The 22,248-nt window shown below is 55.9% G+C and overlaps 1 protein-coding gene and 1 long non-coding RNA gene across 6 annotated transcripts; one reads left to right on the plus strand and one right to left on the minus strand.

Annotated features, from left to right (window-relative positions):
- Positions 1 to 122: 122 nt before the first annotated feature.
- Positions 123 to 21,534, minus strand: PPFIA3 (PTPRF interacting protein alpha 3). Of its 4 annotated transcripts, XM_067719987.1 has the most exons (30): positions 21,334 to 21,534; positions 16,213 to 16,467; positions 15,855 to 15,956; positions 15,317 to 15,481; positions 14,882 to 14,956; positions 14,334 to 14,408; positions 13,797 to 14,018; positions 12,628 to 12,774; positions 12,404 to 12,538; positions 11,914 to 11,997; positions 11,660 to 11,791; positions 11,151 to 11,213; positions 10,911 to 10,990; positions 10,476 to 10,620; positions 9,734 to 9,921; positions 8,483 to 8,705; positions 7,525 to 7,688; positions 7,276 to 7,403; positions 6,481 to 6,574; positions 6,062 to 6,143; positions 5,152 to 5,352; positions 4,428 to 4,490; positions 4,227 to 4,253; positions 2,978 to 3,153; positions 2,462 to 2,559; positions 2,063 to 2,238; positions 1,907 to 1,975; positions 1,511 to 1,682; positions 1,003 to 1,074; positions 123 to 918 (listed from the first exon to the last, which is right to left on the minus strand). In XM_067719987.1, exons 2-29 carry the CDS (start codon positions 16,450 to 16,452, stop codon positions 1,016 to 1,018), a joined length of 3,585 nt encoding a protein of 1,194 aa, XP_067576088.1. In that variant the 5' UTR covers positions 16,453 to 16,467; positions 21,334 to 21,534; the 3' UTR covers positions 123 to 918; positions 1,003 to 1,015. The 4 variants fall into 4 exon arrangements, with proteins under 4 accessions (XP_067576088.1, XP_067576086.1, XP_067576087.1 ...); XM_067719985.1 differs by having other exon boundaries at positions 123 to 1,074; XM_067719986.1 differs by having other exon boundaries at positions 123 to 1,074; positions 21,330 to 21,534.
- LOC137215184 (uncharacterized) lies at positions 1,017 to 11,137 on the plus strand. Of its 2 annotated transcripts, none has more exons than XR_010939198.1 (4): positions 1,017 to 1,317; positions 3,936 to 4,115; positions 9,760 to 9,968; positions 10,275 to 11,137. It is a non-coding gene; the product is annotated as an uncharacterized lncRNA (long non-coding RNA). The 2 variants fall into 2 exon arrangements; XR_010939199.1 differs by lacking the exon at positions 1,017 to 1,317 and adding an exon at positions 1,593 to 1,706.
- Positions 21,535 to 22,248: the final 714 nt, after the last annotated feature.

Here is a 22,248-nt window from a genome sequence, read left to right on the forward strand (position 1 = left end):
GCCTGGGGTCTGGATCCTCTGGGCACCGGGGAATGCGGGTGGGGTCTGAGGGAGAAGGGGCCTGGACTCCTCGAAGTGGTTGGTTGCTAGGTCCTGATAAATAAATCAGTCAACACGGGAGCTTTTTGAAACAGTTCTCTTTACCCGTGATCACTGAGTGACGCCTGGGGCAGGGAGGCCGACCAAGAGTCGGGGGCGAGGGCTTCCCCACCGTCTTTCCTCTCCCCACGCCACGTCGCCCAGGGGCATCGTGGAAAGAGGATTCTCCCATGCAAACCCCGGAGCTGGAGCGGAACGGGGAGCGCAGTTCTGCACCCCCTACCCCCCCCCCGGGGCACGGACACGGCCACAGCACGGGGGGCGGAGGGGCCTCGGGGACACGAGACACTGGGGAGAGAGAGGGAGCCCCGCCCGCGGCTGACCCCAGGCAGCGGCGACCGGACGCCGCGGGGCAGGGCTGAGTGGCACAAAGGGCGAGGCTTTTAGCAGCGAGTCCTCCCTCCCCTCCTTTCGGACGAAGAAGGACGACTTGGGCCCCGCGACTGGGAAGAAAGGGGAGGGGGCAGCCTCTCCCCGCATGCGGCCCGGGAGGGAAGCCCCGCCCCCTTCCCGCGGGGAAAGGGCACCCATCTCCCATCGGAAACTGATCAATAAATTACAAAGTATTGGAAAGAGAGGTGGAAGTTTGGGGCGGGATTTCTTCCTGCCTTCTTCTTCCCCCCTCTCAGTCCAGTGCATGTGGTTTGGTCCAGGCCCAGTCCATTTGTGAGGCAGGGACCGGCATTCCCCGCTTGTCTGTACAGATGGTCCAGTCCGTGGCGTGAGCTCCCCAGCAAGCTCTCCCCGGCGAGACCATACTCTGGGCAGGAGGGGAAACAGCCCAGCCTCTGAAAGGTTCTTCCGTCCGAGTAAGGTCACCTGCATTGACGCCAGGCAGTGCGTGCAGCTGTGAAGATCCATTGTGCCGCCCAGAACCCCAAGAGCGCCCAGTACAGTCCTCACCTGGAGGCGTACACTAGCAGGAATAGGTCCGGACAGAAACGCCGTCTGCCCGGGAACTCCCAGAAGTCTGGCCTGGAGGGAGAGTGAGCAGCGGTTCAGCCTGGAAAGCGCGCGCGCACGCACGCGCGCACACACACACACACACACACACACACACACACACACACACGCCCACTTCTTCCCTCAGTATTTCTCCGATGCTCAACCCCAAGCGTCCTCCCTTGGATTTCCCCTTCCGAGATGACAACGACCGCCTAGCTCCAAGCCGGTTTCTCCCCCTTTCCCATAGCCTTGGATTCCTTCAAAGTATCCCAGGTGACACTGGACGAGTTCATTTCCCACCCTGGAAAGGGGGTGTGGTGGGGTTGAGGAGGTTGGCTTATAGGAGCGGTCCATTTGTCATGGTTGGGGGAGAAAGGACTAGGCCATTTCAGAACCTGAAGAGGGAGGTTCCTACCCCCGAGGAAAGGGAGGGGAGGAGAGGCTGTCGCGTTTGGGATCCGCCCACCTTCCGGCTGCAGCTTGCGGAGAGGGAGCCCCGGCGAGCCCAGGGCCCCTGCTGCGGCCGAACGAAAGTTGGGGGGCAACATCTCAGCTGAGTCAGGCGTTACGCCTCGGAGGTCCTTCTCTCGGAACATCTTCCGCCAGGATGGGGAGCGGCTGAAGGACTTGGCACTGTCCTAGGTATAGGGGCCCGGCAGCCGGTGAGGGACTAGGGCCGCGTTCCGACTCCGCCCCTTCATTTGACCCCACCCCTCTCCGGGTCCTTCCCTCCTTTAACCCCGCCCCTTTTCTGGCACCTCCTCCAACCACGACTCGCTGGCAAAGTCAAGCCCCACCCCTTCAGCTCCCAGCCTAGAGGTGCAGCTGGGAGTGGAGTCTCCTGTGCTGCTGCTGCGCCCACCTCATCCAGCCGCCTGTCTGTGCCCAAGGAGATGAGGTTGCTGAATTCCTTCTCCAAGAGCTGCCGGGCCTGGAGAGGAGAGGTGGGAGAGGGGTTTCAGCGTGCAATCTGTGAGGTGGGGATGCCCAGTATGCCCAGGGCCTAGCGGCAGCTCACCTGTGCATTCTGTGTGGGGATCTGCAGGAGCAAGGCCAGGTCAGAGTAGTCGAAGGTCTCGTCCAGGGCGAGCAGCGCCCCGTGCACCCCGCTCTCCGTGAGGTTCGTGGCGAATTCCTTCAGTCCCAGCCCGGACACCCAACCCATGACCCGCTCATTGGACCACACCATCACGTCTGGGGACAGAAGGGACCCTCAGCTGCTCCCCTCCTGGGGCCAGGCCCTTCCAATTTATCCCATATCTCCATCCCCACTTCCTCTTCCTGGCCACGCCCCTATGCTGGCTCCACCCCCTCTCTTCCCTGGCCTTCCTTCCCTCCCCTATTTATGCCTCCTGCAGCACTGCTCCAAACCCCTCCAACTTGGCTCCCAGCTGGACGTTTACCCTTTTCTACTCACCTCGGATCTGGGTCTGACTCTCTTCCCGCCTCCGCTCCAAGTCCTTCCGGTCATAGTTGAGTCGTTTCAGGCACATGATCCCGTAATGCAGACTCACCCTGAGTAGCAGAGATAGTGGAGTTACAGATGAGCCCTCATACCCCAATGACTGCTACTCCTATTGGGCTCTCCCCATTGTCTGTGGTCTTCTGGCAGAGGTTGGGGAATTGCTCCATTGGATCTGTTCTACTGACTGCTGACCTTCCCAGGAGTTGCCATATTTTCAAAAAGCAGTTCCTATTAGCCCACCTGTAAGGGGTATGGGGTCAACTAGCTAAGCTGTCTCAGGACTTGGGCTTTTCCTAGTAGGCCTTCTTATGGGTGGAAGGGGCACAGGAGTCTTGATTGCCTGACAATCAGGGCTAGAGGACCAAAGATAGTCCAAGGAATTCCCCATCACTGGTCCTATTTGCCAAAGACTCTCTAGAAGTGGGGCTTACCCCCTTGGACTGCCCCCATGGGCCAGGCGACCCCCACCTGTGGAAGCTGTCCACCATCTTGAGTTGGCCCCGGAGCTCCTTCTTGTTAAGATGATCTAACATTCGGGCATCCACCAGCGACTCCATGAAGTAGCTGCGGTACTGGGGCAGCCCCAGGCTGGGCAGCCAGTCGTTCCCCACCCATTCATGGTTCATGTCGCCATATGCCAGGATCTGGGGCCATGGGCAGGTGGGGGAGGAGTCAGGCCCTCTGACCCCATCCCATGTATGTATGCAAGGGTACAGTCCAACCCCCCTCCCCCAGATCCGAGGTGGTTCTTTCTCCATCCTATAGCAGGACAATGGCCAATCTCTGCTCAGGACAATGGACAATCCAAAATTGTCTCCCTTTCCTTCATTATGACAGCATAGACCCTTGTCTACTCAAAGTGTGGTCCTTGGACCCACAGCATTATCATCACTTGTGAACTTGCTGGAATTGCAGAATCTCAGACCCTAGGCTACTGAATCAAAATTTGCATTCTCACAAGATTCTCAGATTATCTGAACTGTACATTAAAGTTTAAGAAGCTCTAGTCTAAAGTTGTCCCAACTCAAAACAATGGATCAGTCCAACATCACTACTCCCCCAAGTCAGCACAACGGATTTTCCAATGTAGCTCTCTCCCCAACAAATGATAGTGGATCTATCCACCACTCTTGCACTGTCCCCAAAATACTAGTCTAGCTATATCTGGCCCAGGACAATATTCTGGATCAACCCCAAATCCTTCACTCCTCTTAGCATAAGGAAATAATCCATACCTTCCCCCTTGCTGGGAAACAAAGACCCAGCATAGCTCCTCTGTCTCAGGTGAGGTCATCCCGCTCCCCTCTTGAGAACAAAATGTAGCTCCTTCTCCCCAACTTCTCACCCTGACCTGCCGCCCCCCGCCCCAAATGCTTTCCCTTTTCACCCCAGTACAGTGGAACAATCCCACTTCCCTCTTTTCTAGGTAAAAGAGCTGCTCAGCACCTCCCTCTAGTTAGATCAATGAAACTGCCCCTGGAGCCCCCGCAACCCAGCATAATGGAATGATCCGTGCACCACTAACAGTGGAATAGCCGGGCTTCTACGCCGACCCCCACCAAGCCACAGACAAGAGCAGAGCTCCGCGCAGCGCCCCCCTCCCACGGTGAGGATGGAATGCTCCGGCGAGGGGAGGGGCGGGGCTCGGAGAAGGAGGGGCGTCCATGCAGCGTGCACAGCCTGTTCATGCGCCCACTGCCCACCCCGCGCCCCCTACCTGCTCCCAGCTGATCTCCTTGGTCTCCTGACCAGTTAGTGGGAAGAGGGGAGAGAAGGGGTGGGTTAAGGGGCAGGCGGAGGAGGGCGGGAGGGACGAACAGACGGACAGACAGCTACAGATTCATCTGCCCCCCCAACTCCGCCGCTCCTCCCGAAGGAAATTTAGTGCCACCCAAGGCCACCGGCAGGGGGCACTCACAGGCTTGGTCGTCGCGGTAAGAGACTCCATCTCTTCATGTGTCATCCACACGTTTCCTGTGGACTGAGGGGCGAGGGGTGTTACAGAGGTTGAGAGAGGGCTTCTGAACAGGGGAGGGGAAGGGGGTCGTGCTCCTGGAGGAGCCGAATTAGGCATGGGAACACATAATTTTCTGTATGGAACAAAATGATAAAATTTTAGAAGTCAGTATGTGCTATGGGGAAAAAAATAGGTGTTCATGTGTTGGGGTGATGGGGCCGGTACTAGTTTAGCTGTTGAGTTAGGGAGGCCTCTTGGAGGTGGTGACATTTGAGCTGAGACTTCAAGGATGAGCAGGAGCCAGCCTTGGGGGAAAAAGAGGGAGGGGTGCTCCTAGGAAAGGGAGCAGCAAGGGCCAAGAAGCAGAGTAGAAAAGGGAGGGGTGGGTAGGGGCCCCTCATCAATGGCCCTGTAGAGAACCATATGAATTTGGCTTTTTCTCCGGGATGGGATCCCTCTGGCTGCAGTGTGTAAAACAGCTTGAGGGGAGGCAGTGGGACCTGAAGGGAGCCCCACTCTCAAGAGATAATCCAAAAAAAAAAAAAAAGATAATCCAGGTGAGAAACTGGGGGGAGCAGGGTGTATCAGACAGAGCTGGAGTGAGCGGGCCCAGGATTGGCTACTCTGAGGACAGTAGGCGGGGCCCTGAGACAGCAAGGGCTGGGATTGGCCCCTGGACACTCACAGTGCGGGAGGAGGCAGGAGCAGAGGGTGAGGTGAGTGAGACCATCTCCTGGATAGCGAGGCGCAGCTTGAGCCGGTGCAGTGGGTTGCTGATGCCGATCTCGCGCTGGATCTCCGTGTCTGACAAGTTGGCCATGATGGCACCACTCTTGACATTGGCCCGGCAGGCGGCCACATACCACGCAGGCATGCCTACCCACAGCTGGACCAGAGGGAGGAAGGGAGAAATGGGGAAAAAATGAGACAGAGAGACAGAGACATACGGGAGGAGAAACGGGAGAAATGGGAGAGGGACAGAAAGAAAGGGAGAGAGGGAGACAGAGAGATGGGGAAAGGCAAATGGGCGAGAAACAGAAAGACATGAGAAAGCAGTGAGAGGAGGGCAAGGCAAAGAGATGCGAGGGTCAGAGGGAGACACAGGAAAACAATGGAGGAGAGCCATAGAAGGGTAATACCAGAGTCAGAGGGGAAAGAGAGAGATGGGGAGAGACAGAGACGAGGAGAGACACACAGAGATGAGAGGCAGAGATGGGGAAAGAAAGGAGCAAAAGACGTAGAGAGACATGGGAAGAAATACGGGGAATGACAAAAACACAGAGATGGGGAGAGAGGCAGGGAAATAGAGACACACAGAGAGAGAGAGACATAGGAAGATACAAAGAGATAGAGAGAGACAACAGGACCAAGGTGGGCATGGCCAGAAGGACAGGGGTGAGGGGAGAAGGAAAAAGAGCAACAGGAAGATCTACAAGAAGCCTGACCCCTACCAGGGCCTCCCCCCCACCACCAACTCCTCTCTACCGCCACCTCTGAGTTAGGAGGATGGTACTAGGTGGACCCAGCCAGCCCTAAGGGTGGGGTTCTCAGACCAGTTGGGGATAAAGAGTCAGGACGTTTCTGGGCCCCAGTACCTCTAGCCAGGAGACCACAGTGGGCCCATCCCAGGCAGCAAAAGGCAGGCCCTGACGGCAGGCCTCTTCCAGAAGTTCATGCCTGGGGAGAAGGGCAGGAGATCGCAGGGACAGAGACACCTAGCCCTCTTGCATGGCCCCCTTCACCAACCGCATCCCCCCACCAAAGCAATTTTTATGAATGTAAAAAACATGGCAGAAGGCTAAAAAAAATACATGTGAATCTTTGTAATCCACCTTCCCTCCCCACAACAGATCCACACTAATCAAGAGAAAAGGGGAAAAAAAAGAAAAGAAAAACTCTAGGGGTTCCCAAGTTCCCAGGCAAGCAAGTTCAGGATCTTGGACACCCCCTCCCAGAATTTTCTTCTCACTTATGACCAACCCTCCCCACCTCCACAGCACACACCCACACTCACTTCCTCTTGTTCCTTCGGTCCTTGTCTCCTGGGCCTGTCAGCTTGGCTAGCCCCAGAGGGTCAGTGGCCAATGTCTCGTCTGAGGGTGTTCCAGCTGGAGGCAGGGAGGGGCCAAAATTTGGAGAGTCTCAAAGGGGAGGCAGAATCTTTGATGCTGGGGGGTTGAGAAGGATGCCAGGAAAGCAGAGGCCCAGAGGGATTAGTAAATGCGGCCACACAGAGGGAGTGATAAAACCAGACAGGGACCAATGTCACCTCCTAGGCAAGGAATTGGAGAAATCCCCAAAATAGGGCTGGATTCACTGGGCTGGCCTTGGTAAGCTGGCAGTGGTGTGCTGGTAAATATTTAACAACTGGCTCCCTGGGGAAGGAGAAGGTATTTCCTGATTTGTAGCATATGCCAATTTCCATGGTGTAAATAATCCCACCAATTTCAAGCGACCAATGTGATGTCAAAGCAGCTCATAAAATTCCTGAAAATTTAACTAACTTGGATTTCACAAACCAGACAAGCAGGCTCCAGCCCATCAGATGCCCTGCTTTTAGGATGCTCCTCCCTCTTTCTCTATTTAAAAAATAGGTAAATAACATAACAAATTCATTTGCCCACCAGTCACTCAGGCAGGCCTCAGAGTGCCCTTTCCTTGTCCCTTCTCCTCCCCTCTACCTCTGCCAAGGTTCCAGCGTTCTAAATGAATTACCAAATGAATGAAGACAGGATTGTATGTCAAATGAATATGTAAAGAAGAAGAAGGAAGGAAGAAAGGAAGGGAGAGAGGGAATCAGGGGACTCACCCAGAGAAGAGCTGTCCCGACCTGGTGGTCCCATTCGCCCCTTCTCCTTCTTGCCAAAGAGACGGCCTATGGATGACTTGATGCTCTTCTTCTTGGGAGCTTTGTGCAGGGAATCTGGGGTGCCCTCACTGGGTAAGCAGGACAGATAGATCCCATCTGGGATGCCTCCTCTCATCCCAAGTCTTTGTCCACTCCCACCGCCTCCTCCCAAGCAAGTCCCTCCCTGTCCCATCCCTTATTCTTACTGACCTTCCCCGTGAGGGCCCTCCATCTTCCAGGGATCCCGCCTGCAGTGCCAAGGCCTGGGTCATTCTCTCAAGGCGGGCAGAACGAGGAGTGGGAGGTGGGGTGTCTCCTGGGATTGCTGGTCCCTCCATTCGTGGAGTCCCAGCTTCCTCCTTGGGGGCATGATTCTGGAGACAGAGATGCTATATTGAATCGGAGGGGTCATGTTGGGGGCCCATTAGTTGGGATGTCTACGAGGTGTCTGGGATACCCCTGATTTGGGGAACCACTTCTAAAGATAGCCTAGATTATGTGCGGGTGAGTTGCAGAAATATAAAGGCAATAACTGCAGTCCCCCTGGAGCTTGATAAGCCCATATTTATACTGTCTTAGCTTCTGGTGTCAGGAGTGGGATCTGCTCAGCCTCAAGGAAAGCTAATGAGTTACAGGTTCTGAAAGTAGGAAATGTGAGTTTAAGGCAATAAAATAGGACATATAGATATTGTGCCTCCCTCAAAGGTCAATTCTGAGGATCTAATGGTAGTTCTTAAATGTATATTTGGTCACAGAGACATTTTTCTAAAAATCCTATGCAGTGGGAACTCCCTGGCCATCCAGTAGTTAGGACTTGGTGCTCTCACTGACAGGGCCCAGGGTTCAAACCCTGGTGGAGGAACTAAAATCCCTCAAGCTGCGTGGCATGGCCAAAAAAAATTTAAAAAAAAAAGTAAAAAAAAATCCTATGCAGAAACTTAATGTGTAAAACAGGTAAAAGTAGATCACATCTGACTAAAGTACAAGTTAGGGTTCAGGAACCTAGTGGCTCAGCCTCCCATTTGCCCTTTGAGTTGGAACTTTTAGGGAAAGCTAAGGTTGCTTTTGAAAATCACTGGTGTGTTGGTCATTGTTGCTTTTTGTTAGGGAGCCCTGTTTATGACCTCCCACCACCACCACCAAGCTGAGGAGACTTAAGAATACTCACAGCTTTGTCGGTGCCCTCACGGGCAGGGCTAGGGGGTGCCAGACGGGGTGTTGAGTGGCCAGAGCTGGGAGGGGAGGGGCTGGCAAGGGTAGAGGTGGTGAGGGAGGGGGGCAGTGAGCAGCTACTGCGGTAGCGGCCCAGTGAGTCCAGGCCCGAGCCAGACACCCGGCTCTCCAGCTCTTCTGCCCTCTGTTCTGTTGTCTCCTTCTCCTCTTGGATTAACCTGAGGAGGAAAAGGGGGAGATGGGGTGAGAGGACTCAGGCAGACAATAGGAGAGGGAGTTCCCCAACTCCCAATGGGCCAGGAAGGCTTGGCGGAGCAAAAGTAATTCTGAGGAAGGGACAATGAAGTTAGAGGGTCTTGGTGGATCCCTGATGGCCTCACAGGTTCAAGGGGAGTCAAGATATCATGATAGGCTCAGGAGGTCGTGGAGAGATTAGGGATGACAGGATGATCAGGATCTGCATCAGGACTATGCTGATAATAAACAAGTGGTTATGGAAAAGCATAAATGGATTACTATGGGCAAGAGGTCAAGTTCCAAGGAGGACAGCCAGAGCAAGCTCATAATAAGAGCAGAGTGAGATCAGGGACTCTGAGGTCAACCTAGGATCTGGGAAGGTCATAGAGACATTTGGTGAGAGTCACTGTCTCAAATCACAAAAAGTTTGAGTGGAAGATGATGGTCATGTTGATACATTTGCTGGGGCCCATGGAAAGTGTTTTAGTTTTATTAGAGAATTGTTAAATAGGGCAATTTCTGAGGAATCAGGGTAGACTTTATGTGATGGGGGATTCTTAATAAATTGAGGATTGTTGTTATATTAGGTAGAAATTCTTGTTATCTAGAGTTGAGGTTCTCAAGGTGTTTTGGACTGGGGGACCTTGTGTTGTGTTGAGATTCGCAGGGTACTGGGAGTCACTGGGTAATTGTTGCGTGAAGCCATGAAAGCCATGATGTAATGGAGGATTCTTGACGGATTGGATTGTGAATTTTGGCATTTGGGGATGCAGTCTTGGATATATTGGGAAATTGTGAGTACCGGCCGGGGCGTGTGTAATTCATATATAGCACATAGGAGACTTCCTGGTATTTCCTCAGGGATTCCTGGATAGTGTGTTGGACTGGCAGAATTCCTTGAGGATGTTTAGGAAAGGAGTTGGGCTTAGGTGTGCAAATCAGTCTCCAGAGCCAGAGAGGCCTTGGGCTAAGCTTAGGCAGGGTGGGGAAGAACTGGGCCAGTGCTCACTTGATCTCTTTGTTGATGGCCTCCAGCTGCTCCTGAAGCATGATGGCCAGTGTCTGTACATCAGCCTGCCCACTGGGAGATAGCAACTCAGCTCCAAACATCCCCTCCGCCTCCTCTTCATCTGAGCCATCCAGCTCCCCAGGGAATGGAGGTGGCATGGACCCTGCAGAGGTAGACCGCTCCCACTCCTATCTCTGTGTGGAGACAGAGAGATGCCAGGTGGACAAGGGCCGAGGTAGGTGCTAGGTCTTTCCTCACCTATCCTGACCTTGCCCACCCTCTATAACCCTGCCCATGTCCCCTGACACTGACCGCCCTCACCATGTGACCCAGCCCCCCACACTTTTCCCAGCCCAGCTTTCTCTCTTGGTGGGTCCTTCTTCTTGACCACCCATGACTCTGCCCTCTCCCCTGATTCCACTGTTTTCTTTGACCCAGCCCACTTCCTTTCTTCACTTGGCCCCATCCATTCAAGGATTCTACACCCTGCATACCATCCCCACAAACCCACCCCTCTTCCCACCCCATCGTTCCTCTAAAGTTCTCACCAGGCAGCAGGACATCCACGTGAAGAGCCATCGGGGCAAGTGGGGATGACGGAAGAAGAAGAGGAGACAGTGTGAGTCCAGGAGACCTTGCTTCTCAACTCAGTCCCCGCCCAGAGCCCTGCATGTTGGGCTCCACCTCCTACTGCTGCCCTCCCGAGCCCTGCTCAGTCCAGGCCCCAGAAGTGGCTGCTGACCTTAGAGGGCTCATCTTTGACCCCTGACCAGCGACCCCTCTTGCTTGCCCGGCCACTGCCAGCCCCATAGGGATCCAGGTGGGCGCCAGAAGGTAATGTGGGTGCCTGGGAGTAACGGAGCTCCAGGGCACTGCCAGGGAGAGATCTGTGGGCATAGAGAGGGCAGTCAGAGACCAAGGGGTCAGGAAAAGGAAACAGAGGTGAGTGGTCATGGGGAAGGGCTTGGGGTCATAGGATTGGGAGAGGGATCTGAAGTCAAAGGTCAGGAAAAAGGGTCTGCGGTCAGAGGTCATGAAGTCAGGGGTCAAAAATAAAAGGGACCAGCGGAAATCTCAGGAGGACAGGGAGTGGGGTGGGGGAGACTTCGTATCAGAAGGGATGTGCTTGGCCAAGGGGGCTCCATGGGCAGAGGTGGGACAGGAAGATGACTGTCACCTGGAGTAGGAGGATGGTGGCCTCCCCCGCAGCTGGTCAATCTCCATCTGCATCCGCTCCATCTCCGCCAAGAGCTGCTCCTGGGGGGAGGAGTTTGGAGATGTCAGGTCAGAATCTGCCCCCTCCCCACCACTGAGTATCAGCCCCTCCCAGCCAGGCTGATTCCAGCCCCAGCAATGCCTGCTCCATTTCTCTGGCTCTCACCCAAGGCCCACCCCCCGCCCCCGGCCCCCTCCCTACCTTGTTGAGCAGCAGCTCATCCTGAAGCTTCTTCATGTTGGCGATCTCCTCGCTTAGTGAGTTCTGTGGGGGGCAGGGGTGCAGTGAGGGGGCGGAATCAGGAAGCAGCCTCCAGTGAACAGAGACAGGCCTGAGGGGACCCCAGGGGGAATGAGGTGGGCTTGAATGGTGAGCTGCATGGGGAGAGGGTTGTGGAGCCGAAGATGCTGCTAAGGCAGAGAGTCCCTGGGAGCCCAAAGTGCAGCGTCCTGTGAAATTTCCACGGATTCAGAGTTTGAGGGTCCATAGGGTTAGAGGCTTGGGCAAAAGCCAAGAATTCAGGCCGTGGGTGCCCAGAATTCAGCTCTAGGGTGTTTAAACTAGGTGAAAGTGTGGTGGTCCCAGCAATCGAGCAGTCTATCAATTTCAAATTCAGGATGCCCCCATTGGGGGAGATCTCAGATAACTGTTTGGGGAAAGGTCTGGGGCCCCAAGATTCCAGCTTATTGGAATCCTAGGTTGGGGCCCACCTTCTCCTCCAGCGCCCCCATGCGCTCCTTGAGGTGCAGCTGCAGCCGTTCGTTGGACTCACTCAGCAGCTTGTCCACTGTCTCGGACAGCCGCTTATTGTGGTCATCGTTCATCTTCTCCCGCTGCCGGGCCTGCCCAGAGGAGAAGAGAGCAGAGGCGCTCAAGCCCTGAGCGCTGTTCCTGCTCCGAGCTCCCGACCCCCGGCACAGCCTCCTCACCCAGGCGTATCCCCCAAGCCTCAAAGCCTCCTCACCCGCTGCAGCTCCTGGTTCTTCTCCTCCAACTGGGCCTCCAGCTGCCGAAGCCGCTCCTCAAAATTCCCATGACGTTCCTCAGCCTAGAGGATGGAACCCATGGCATCTGACTTTGTCCCACTAGGATGCAGTCAGCCTCCAGGCCCCACCTCCTCCAAGGCTGGCTTCCAGGCCCCAGGCTCCTCCCCCACAGGACTCCAGACCCTGCCCTTGTGATTCAAGCCCTGCCCTCTCCTCTAGTCTCCAGCCCTGTCCCCTTCTCATGTTCTCCCCATCTGTTCAGTCCAAACTAGAGAGCACCAGCCCCCACCAAACCTCCAGGCCCTTCAACCATCCCAAGTCACGTCCCTTCCCTGGACCCCAGGCCCTACCCTTTCCAGCAGAATTCGGGCTGTGGGTCTCCTATCCCTCCAGACTCAGGCCCTGCCTCCTCCAAGCCCCGCCCCTTTGCCCCAGAGACTCAAGGCGCCGCCCCAGGCCTCCCTTCACCTTGTTGAGCGCCGCCACTCGCTGGGCCAGCTGTGCCTCTATCTCCGGCAAGGTCTCCGCCTTCTGCAGCGTCTGCTGCAGCTTCTGCTTAGCGTCGTCCAGCCACTCGGCCAGCTGACGGCTCTTCTCTTCACTCTGGGGGACACAGACGGGGGGGAAGGGAGGAGCTAGGTCTAACTAGCCACGGCCTCGCCCCCACCGCCCCTCCTCGGCCGTGCTCCCACCTGCCGGTACAGCGACTCCTTGCTGGCCAGCTCGTTTTCCAACTTGTCGTTGGCGTCGTGCAGAGACGTGGCCTCTCGCTGGGCACTCAGGTAGCGCTTCTCTAGCGTTGTGATCCGCTCTTCCATATCCTCCCGCTGCGCCAGCGCCTGCAGAGGCGACAGAAGGCCGCGTGGACTACAGCTCCCAGAAGGCCGTGGGGGTAGCCTAGGCTTAGAACCCCAGTTCAGGCACTCCAAGGTATCCTGGGAAATGAAGTCCCCTGCCCTCCGGGTGTCAGAATGGTGGAACCACACCTGCCGAGAGCTCCCAGGCATAGCCAACATTAGATCCCCTGCCACCTGATAGTTAAAATGGTGGTACAGCCCCTCCCATAAACTTCTGGGGCAGTACTGGCTTAGACCCTCCTCATATGGATGACCTAAGATCCATGAGATGGAATGTCTCCACTTTTCTTAGCCCACTAGCCTCAAAAATCCAGGCCTTAGATTTTTCAGCAACTTCTGGCACAGCTCAGGTTTAGAATCACAGAGCAAGTGCCCTAGGGTCTCACAGGAAACAAAGGTCCCTTCCACCTGGGAGGCAGCATCTCCCAAGAGCCCCCAGGGTAGCGCATGCTTAGAAAACCAGAGAAGGTGCTCCAGGGTCTCACGGGGGAAGGACTCCTGCCTGGGAGCCGGTGTGGTGGGACCACACTTCCCAATAAGCCCTGGGGCCATCCACAATTGAAATCCGAGGTAAAAGCCCCAGTGGATGATGAAAACTAAAGTGCTCTCTCTTCTTTCTCATTCAATGCTTTCAAGAATCCACGCCCTACATTTCACAGCAGTCCCCGCAGCAGGGGAGTTAAGGTCAAGGAACCTCAGCCAGGATGGGGTGAAATGCAGACAAAGGAGTTCAGTTAAGAGGTGCAAGAGAATTTCCCAATGATAACAATAATAACTACAACCAGATACTGGGTGACTACCAAGTATGTGCCATGTGCCAACTCTCTGACAAGGATCATAAATACCATTAGGTGAGGAAATTGAGACTCAGAGAGGAGAAGAGTCCACACAGCTTGTGGACTGAATCCAGATTCGTGAGTTCTGTGACTATGGGCAAAGGGGGACAGGCAGGGTTGCGGGGAGGGAAGGGACAGAGGGCAGCCCACCAGGGGCTCCGGCCTCACCTCCTTGAGGTCGCGCTGGAGCTTGGCGTTAGCTTCCTCGGCCTTACCCAGCTCGCGGTGGGCCGTGCCCAGCTCCTCCTCCAGCTGGCTCATCTGGCGGCACAACACCGCCAGGCGCTCCCGCAGCTGGCACACCTCTGCCCGCTGCCGCTCCAGGGCCTCCTCCAGCTCTGCCGTGCGCCGGTTCGAATCCCCGCCAGGACCCAGGCCATTGGCAAGAGTCTGGAATGGGGACAGTGAGGGAGGAAGGGACAGAACTCAGAGTGGGGAACACAGAGATCGAGAATGCAAGGAGAAAACTGATGGGGGTGAGGGGGGATCAAAGATCAGTAAGGGCCATGGAGGTCACAAAAGTTAGCTAGCTGACTTGAATCAGAGGTCAAAGGTCAGTAAGAGTCTGAGGCGTTCAGATGTCCTAGGGTCAGTGAGAATCGTACCAAACATTAAAAGGACCATCACAAAGTCAGGGGGCTGAGTGGGATCACAGTGAGGAGGACCAATGAAGAGCAAGCGGAAGGAAAGGCTTCCACCTCTTACCTGCCCATCCCCATCCTTGCCGGGCTCCTCTAGCCCTGACCGGCGCCTAGACAGCTGTTCTCGAAGGCTCAGAGTCTGGCAATGGGAAAGGGAGATCAGGGCACAGGAGGTCCTAGAAACCCTGTTTCTACTTCCCACTGGCACTGGTCCTGCTGGGGCCACCCTTATCCCACAGTCTACCCTTAGACCCTGTGCCGTCATTTTATGTCTCCTTAGCCCCCCACCAGAGAAGAAGTCCACCCTTATTCTTAACCTTAGCCTCCTTGTGGAGGTGTCCTGACTTTCCCCACCCAGGCATTTCCACCATTGTCAGTTCTTTCCCTTAGCCCCAGCCCTGGTTCTCACCTTAGTCTCACTGTCACAGGGCAGTACTCCCCTTAGTCCTGCCCAATGAGTTCCTCCTTAGGAACCTCACTGGTTTTCTCCATAGTCCTACCCCATTGGTCTTCTGCCCTAGTCCTGCTCCCAACAGATTCTAGGACCCACCCAATCAGTTCCACCCCATTGGTAGTTCATTAGTCCCTCCTCCTTCTTGGTCACGCCCCCACCTCCTGATTGCTCAGCTCCAACTCTTCCTCTAGCACTGCCACCCGCTCCAGCGCCATTCGCAGCCGCTCCCGGACCTGGGGATGGGGGCAAGACAGTGTGAGATGGAGATCAGACCTGATGGAGGACAGTTGATGCAGAACACCTTTGGGATGGACCTGATAGGGTGACATTAGCATTCCTCTATTTATAGTATGTGTGCATCCCCAACTAGCTACCAAGGCAGCCTCACCCGCTGGTATCCCCCAACCTATTACATTTTTCTATTATCAGCCACTCAGGTCCCAGTCTGCATAGCCTGTCTCAGTCAATTACAGTCAACATTCTTCCCACATGGGCCATCCCCAACCAATCACGGCCAGAATTTCTGCCGTTCAACACAGCCCCAGCCAACCACGAGTTTCTGTTCTACAACCAGGCTCTTCCAATTCTCATACCTTCTCATCCAGGGCCTTGTGGTGCTCGAAGAGGGATTTTAGAGCCTTGAGTACCTCCACCTCAGAAGAGACCCCTCCCGGGGACTGGGCCTGGCGCTTTACCACAGTCATACGCAGTGACCTCTCGTGCCTGGACACCAGGCACTCCAGGTGTTCTAGGAGAAGCTACAGAGATAGGGCACAGGACCAAGGAAAAGTGTGAAGGGAAGAGAGGCAGAGTGAAGGAAGAGGATTCAGACAGGTGGGGCGGACGCATGGAAGAGGTGGAGCCAAGCAAAGTGGTATGGAGAGAGACAGGTCAGGAAAAGAGAGGGATAACAGAGGTGGGGGGCAGGTCAAGGAAGGAGTGGTACAGGAAACGAGAACAATTATGGAGATAGGGGAGGGAACGTGAAGGAAGGAGGGGACCAGAGGAGACCCACCAAATTGTAGGAGCAGGGAGAAGAAAGGAAGGCGAAATAGAGGGGAAAAAATGGGTCAGGCTGCAACACCCAAGGCCCCGACCACCGCACTTAGTTCCCGCCCCAAGACCCCTCACCCGAGTATTGTTCCGCTCTGCCTTCAGCTCCGCAATTTCTTCCTCCCGTTCCAGTAGCTGCTCCCGACACAAATTCAGTTCCTTCGTCAGAGCCGCAAATTCCTATCCAGGTGTGGGCAGGATCGGACAATCAGATCAATCCCTTTCCCCATCTCCCTCATTCCTTAGGACTGGGAGGTTTGGAGGCCCCACCCATCTCTGCCAAGTCCCGCCCCTTCAAGCGGCTCAGGCCCCGCCCATCACCGGTAAGCCACTCCCCTTCCAAGTGCCAAGTCCCGCCCCTTCCGGACCGCCCTCCCTGTGCCTCCGCGAGTCCAGGCCCCGCCTCCCTCAGGCCCCGCCCCGGCCCCGCCCAGACCTGGGGCAGCGCGATGCTGAGCTGGCGCTGCAGCGAGTCCTTTTCGTGGCCCAGCTCGCGCAGCCGCAACTGCGCCGTAGCCAGTCCGTCCTGCGCCTCGCGCAGCGTCTCGAGCAGGCGCTCGCGCTCCGTGAGCATCGTGACCATGAGGCGCTCCAGTTCGCCGCCCGCCTCGTCCGGGCCCAGCGCCGAACCCCGCCGGCCATCCTCGCTGATGGTGGGCATCACCTCGCACATCATGGCGGCGGTGCTGGCCTACGGGGAGGGGGCAGGGAACCGAGAGGGGCTTCGTTAAAGCACAGGCAGCGAAACTGAGGCACGGTCACTGGGATACTACATAGTGAAAACTGAGGCAGGACAACCCAAGCACTGCACAGAAGAAACTGAGGCCCATCCATTCCAATCATGGCACAAGATAAACGGAAACCCATTGCTCTCAGGAAACCAGGCCTGGCTACCTGGGTGAGAGCATTTGGAGAAACAGGTCAGACTCCATCAGACACTGGCAGCAAATCTAGGCTCAGCCGAGTCAGAGAAACCGAAGCCGGGTGCCCCATTGCCTGAGTGAATGTGGAAAGTTTGCAGGCCCCTCCCCTTCGGTCCAAGCCCCGCCCCTTCAAGCGACTCAGGCCCAGCCCATCACTGTCTATTCTGGCCCTGCTGAGAATCCCCTTCAACCTACTGCCTGAGCTAGAAAACTCAGGCCCAGGCGAAGGAGACCATGTCTTCAGGAGGCCACAAAACTGGGGTCACAGAATTAGGTCACTGGTACGTAGTCACCTGTATAATGTCACAGGGATGGTCCTCACCTGCTATTCAGCCCAACTCCTGCCTCCTTCAACTTCCCAGATATTTAGATATCTAGCTCCAGGAGAATCTAAAGACCCACTCCAGTCGGGAAAAACAAAAATGGTGGGGACAATGCTAGCCATCTCCCACTACACAGGAGTCTAAGATCCAGCTACCTCTTCTCTCAGGTCACAGGAATCTAGGTCCCCATCCCTCCCTTCCCCCAGACTGAGGAGTCTGAGCCTCCAGCCTTCTCCTCCCCAGTCCCAGGAATCAGAGACCACATCCCCTTCCTCCCAGGACACAAGAGTCTGGGCTTTCAACCAACAACCCTAGACCCAGAAATCTCAGCCTTCAGACTTCTGCCCCCTCAGAACTCAGAAGTCAAGGCCCCCAGGACCCAGGGGTCCAGGTCCATTAGCCGAGGGTGGAGATGAAGGGAGGTCTCCTGAGCCACTCCCTCCACACACATCAGGTCAGACGGGTCCATCTAGCTGATCCGAAAGCAGGAGGGACTTTGACTCCTTCTCTCCTTTCTTTCTCTCCCTTCCGGCAGAGGCATAACCGGTTCTCAGAGTGGATAATTTCCAGCTCCACCCAATATTCGAACTATGTCTTAAGCCTGGGACTGGGGCCTTGGACTCCTGGGAGGACAGGAGGGGACTGAGGGACCTGGGACCTGGGCGAGGAGGCAGCTGGGTGCCTGTAACCTTGGGTCTTTGAAGAGGTGCATCTGGGAATCTAGACACCTGAATCCCAACACTCAGAGGTCAGATTCAAGAAAATGTTTATAAGAGGGCAGGCCAGACTTAGACCAAAACCCAACATGGTATCTAAAACCCAGAATCTACTCATGAGATGCAATTAGGGATGTTTTAGGGAGGCTGTTCTAGAACTTCAAATTCCCTGAGAAGGAAACAAAATTCAGCTAGGCTGGGTGTAGAATCTAGAAGGCCACGTGCAAGAAGACACAGTACAGAGTGCAGAAAGGCCATACACTTCCACATTTACAATGTGCTTGGGGTAGGATCCACACATGGGGCCAGATAGAAGGGTATATTCTAGAGCCCAGGTCTGGAACTTTGAACAAGCCAAGAGCAATCCAATAACTTAAAAGAGTGTCTGGGTCACCCCAGAACCCCAAACACAGAGGGGAGGGTAATGATATCTAAGAACAGACCTAATGCAGTACATAACAAACCTAAGTCAGGAGACATAATCTAGACATAATCTAGAACTCAGAACCTACCAGGGATGAAGGCATAAAGGTATATTTTATCTTTACAGAATAAAGCAGAGATCGCATGCTTGGTTTTTTCATGCATCTAGATAATGTTAGAACTCAGAAGGCAGAATATATGCTCTAGAATTCAGAGCACGCCCTGGAGGCAAAGGAAAACCTAGAAAATAGCAAGGAGTTTGCCTGGAACTTAGAATCGCCTGGGGGAAGATGCAGAAAGATGCATTTTGGCAATTGAGAATTTCCTGGCATAAGGACTGAGCTGGCAAAGGGGGTGGGGATGGGGGTGGTGTGTTCTAGAAATGAGGACATTTCTAGGCTGAAGACTCCAAAAGAGGAGAGAGCCTAGAGCATGTTTAGAATGTTGAAGTGGCAGATGGAGGAAGCCCCCAATCCACCAGGGGACAAGTTCTAAGCCAAGGTCACACCAGGGAAAAGATGGACAGAGAAGGTGGGAATGGATGAGCCGAGAACATAGAACCTGAGGAAGGAAGATGCAATGTACAACACTTCAGTGGGAATCCTCGAGATTTAAGACTGTAGAATTGGATGGAATCTAAAATAGGGAAGTGCAGGGACTTCCCTGGCAGTCCAGTGGTTAAGACTTGGCGCTTCCACTGCAGGGGATGTGGGTTCGATCCCTGGTCACGGAACTAAGATCCTGCATGCCACACAGTGCAGCCAAAATAAATAAATAAAAAATTTAAATATAATTAAATAAAATAGGAAGTGCATTCTAGAATGGATAGCACAGATTGGAGAAAGGCTAGAGCACATAAATGCAACACACATATTCTCTTTTTTTTTTTTTTTTTGGCGGTACGCGGGCCTCTCACTGTTGTGGCCTCTCCCGTTGCGGAGCACAGGCTCTGGACGCACAGGCTCAATGGCCATGGCTCACGGTCCCAGCCGCTCCGCGGCACGTGGGATCCTCCCGGACCGGGGCACGAACCCGTGTCCCCTGCATTGGCAGGCGGACTCTCAACCACTGCGCCACCAGGGAAGCCCAGAACATATTCTAGCACTTAGAATGCCCCTGGGAAGAGAATGGAATCTAGAGCAATGCCAAGGATGTGGCTAGAACCTAGAACACACCCAAAATGAAATTTTAGAAGAAAATAAGCAAGGACTGGCTTCTTAAAAATTGGAACATGTCAGTAATTCTCTGGTGGTCCAGTGATTAGGACTCTGCGTTTTCACTGCTGAGGGCCTGGGTTCAATCCCAGATCGGGGATCCAGCAAGCAGCATGGTGCAGCAAAGAAAAAAAAAAAGGAACTTGTCGAAGGGGAGAGTGAGATCAGAATTTGGCTTGGGAGCATTAGCTAGATATTTGAATTTACCTGGGGAAAGTCATGCCTCGAATTTAGCATCTAGCCTAGACTTCAGAACAGTACCTTGGGTGAAAAAGGAACAAAGATGTTGACTGGGAGTGTTCTAGGATTTAGGAAGAATCTTGAACACGAAGCATTGCCAGGGCGCATGTTCAGGTGGAAATGCGGAAGACAATTCTAGATCACAGAATGAACCTAGGCCATAGAACACGTCTGGAGGAAGGGATGTATGTTTGGCTCACCAGTCTGAGAGTGTACTCGAAGGATGTGACATCATGATATGAAAGAATCGTGATGGAGTGCTGGAAACATCTCAAAAAGCTGGGTCTCAGGGGAGAATGTTGGAAACCCCAGGGAGCCCAGAACCTGAGATGATACGGAGATGAAGCAGGAGTTTTTCAAGGCCACCAGAGATGTCAATTTGATGGGCAATTGTGAGGCTGTAGGGACTTGGGTTCAAAAGAGTAACAGCTGAGTGGCTAGACACTTGGGGTGGTGGGTGGCAGAGCTGGGGAACTGGACTCCTGAATCGCTGTGGAGGCCAAAGCCAGGAGATGGAAGTTTGGAGCCTGAGTCCCTGTTGGATGGAGGGCCGGGGTAGATGGCTTTGGTGGGCAGAATAGAAGGTGGGGTCTGAACTCCTGGGTCCCTGAGGGGAGGCAGGATCAGGGACAGGGCATCTAGGTCTCCAGGGGGCAGCGTGGGTAGAAGCCAGAGAATTGCATTAAGAATTGCATTTTGAGTCCCTGAAAGGAAGAGAGTCATGGCGCCTGAATCCCTAAGGGGGCAGATGCTGGGGTGCCAGGTGGATGGGTATATTTTTCTGAGGGGCATAGGGGCTGTTGAACTGTCTCTGAAGGGAGCAAAAGCTGGAAATCTGGATTCCTAGATCCTGAGGGGGTGAGGGCTACCAGCTGGGGCCTTTAGCCAGAAGAAGTGAGGACTGACAGGGCTCCCAGAGCCCGGTGGGATCTGGGTCCCCAGATGCCAAGATCCCTAAGGTGCACCAGGCAGGAACATTCAGAAGCCCTGACTCCTCAAGTAGAAGCTGGGGTCTCCGAAACCTGGGTTGTTGAGGGTGGAGCTGAGAGCCTGGCCAGTGGAACCCTGAGGCCCGGGCGCCCAGGTCGGGGAGGGCCTGGGTATCCCCAGGTCAAAGGCGCGACGGGGGAGATCCCCGCGCCGCCGGCGCCGCCTCCCCGGCGGCAGCAGCAGGAGATGGGGGACGCGAGGCTGCCGAGAACGGTGACCATGGACAGCTCCAGAGCGGGCCTGTGTCCAGGGCGGCCGCCTAGCCGGCCGGGACTGAGGGACTCGGCCGGCTGTTCAAGCCGGCGGACCAGAGATGGGCAGACTGGGTGCGCGAATGGGGGACTATGCGGACGCGACGGGGGGGGGGCGGCCGGCCCTAACTGGGGGAGTCTGACACAGCTGCGGCCGGTGTCTGGAGCTCCCAGGACTGGGCCGAGGAGGAGGATCTAGGTCCAGAGGGGCTTCCTGGGGCTGACCTGGGAAATCCAGGCTCCTGGGCCCCGGAGGAGGCGCAAGGCGGCAGTACGCCTGGGATTCCAGGGGTCGGTTGGGGACTCTGAGAGCCGGGAGGGGCACGCCTGAGTCTCTGGGGTCGGGCTGTGAAATCTGGGCTCTGAGGTCCCAGGGGATGAAGAAGGGAATCCAGGATCTCAGGGAGGCGGGGGAAGCTCGGCGACGGGTCCCCGGGATGGGCGCTGCCAGGCGGGCCGGGCTGGGCTCTTACCTACCTGGTCCGCGGCGGCTGCGGGCGGAGCTGGGCTGCAGGAGGGACGTGGGGTGGGGTGGGGGGACAGGGCGGGGCCCCTGGCGGCGGCCGGGGCCCGGATCTGTGGCTCCGGAGCCCTGTCTCCGCCGCTCGCGCGGGCTCCGCGTCTCTTGCTCCGGCTTGGGCGCTGGGGACCCCCCCCCTCCCCTTGACGGTCTCACAGCCCTCTACCCCCTAAAATAGCCCCCTGCCCCTTTCACCGTTCAGCCTCCCCCCGCGAGGCCGCAGCCGCCAGATCCAGGGGTGCTCACCAGCGCCCCCCAAATCCCACCTTCCCCCGCCAAAAAATTCCTCCTCCCTCCTCCCGCCCCCCCCGCAAACCAGCTCCGGGGCGGTCGTGGCCCCTTTAACAGAAGACTGACAGACGGGGCCGCGTGGCCAATGGGAGGCGGTGTCTGCGCCGGCCGGCGGCTAAACCCCACCTCCGAACTGCCTGGGAGGGGTCTCACGGGCGGAGAGCGGGAGGCGGGGCTCAAGGTGAGACTGCCAATAGGCAAGCGGCGTGCGGCGGCTGGGGCGGGAGGCGGAGCCCGGCAGGGGGATGATGTCACCTGGAGCGAGTGGCGCGCGGCGTGGAACGCGAGTCGCGACCCCGGATTCCGGCGGTGGCGCGCGCCGGCCCTCGCGCCGCACGGGACAGGAGAGTGGGAGTAAAGAATGGATTTTAAGGCGGGGGCAGTTCCCGGAGACACGCGCTCGGGTTGGAAGGTGGGGTGAATGCCGAGTCGGCTAGCGCACCTTATTCTGTACCCCTTGCGCCCGCCTCGGGAACTGCACGTGGCACCTCCACCCCCGCCTCCCACTCAGACGATTACGCGGCCGGGAGGGCTCCCCCGGCGGGCTAGGCTAATGGTTCGCTCCGCCCCGCCCACACAGA

The sequence above is a fragment of the Pseudorca crassidens genome, chromosome 20, assembly GCF_039906515.1.
Source record: "Pseudorca crassidens isolate mPseCra1 chromosome 20, mPseCra1.hap1, whole genome shotgun sequence".
Classification (NCBI taxonomy): domain Eukaryota; kingdom Metazoa; phylum Chordata; class Mammalia; order Artiodactyla; family Delphinidae; genus Pseudorca; species Pseudorca crassidens.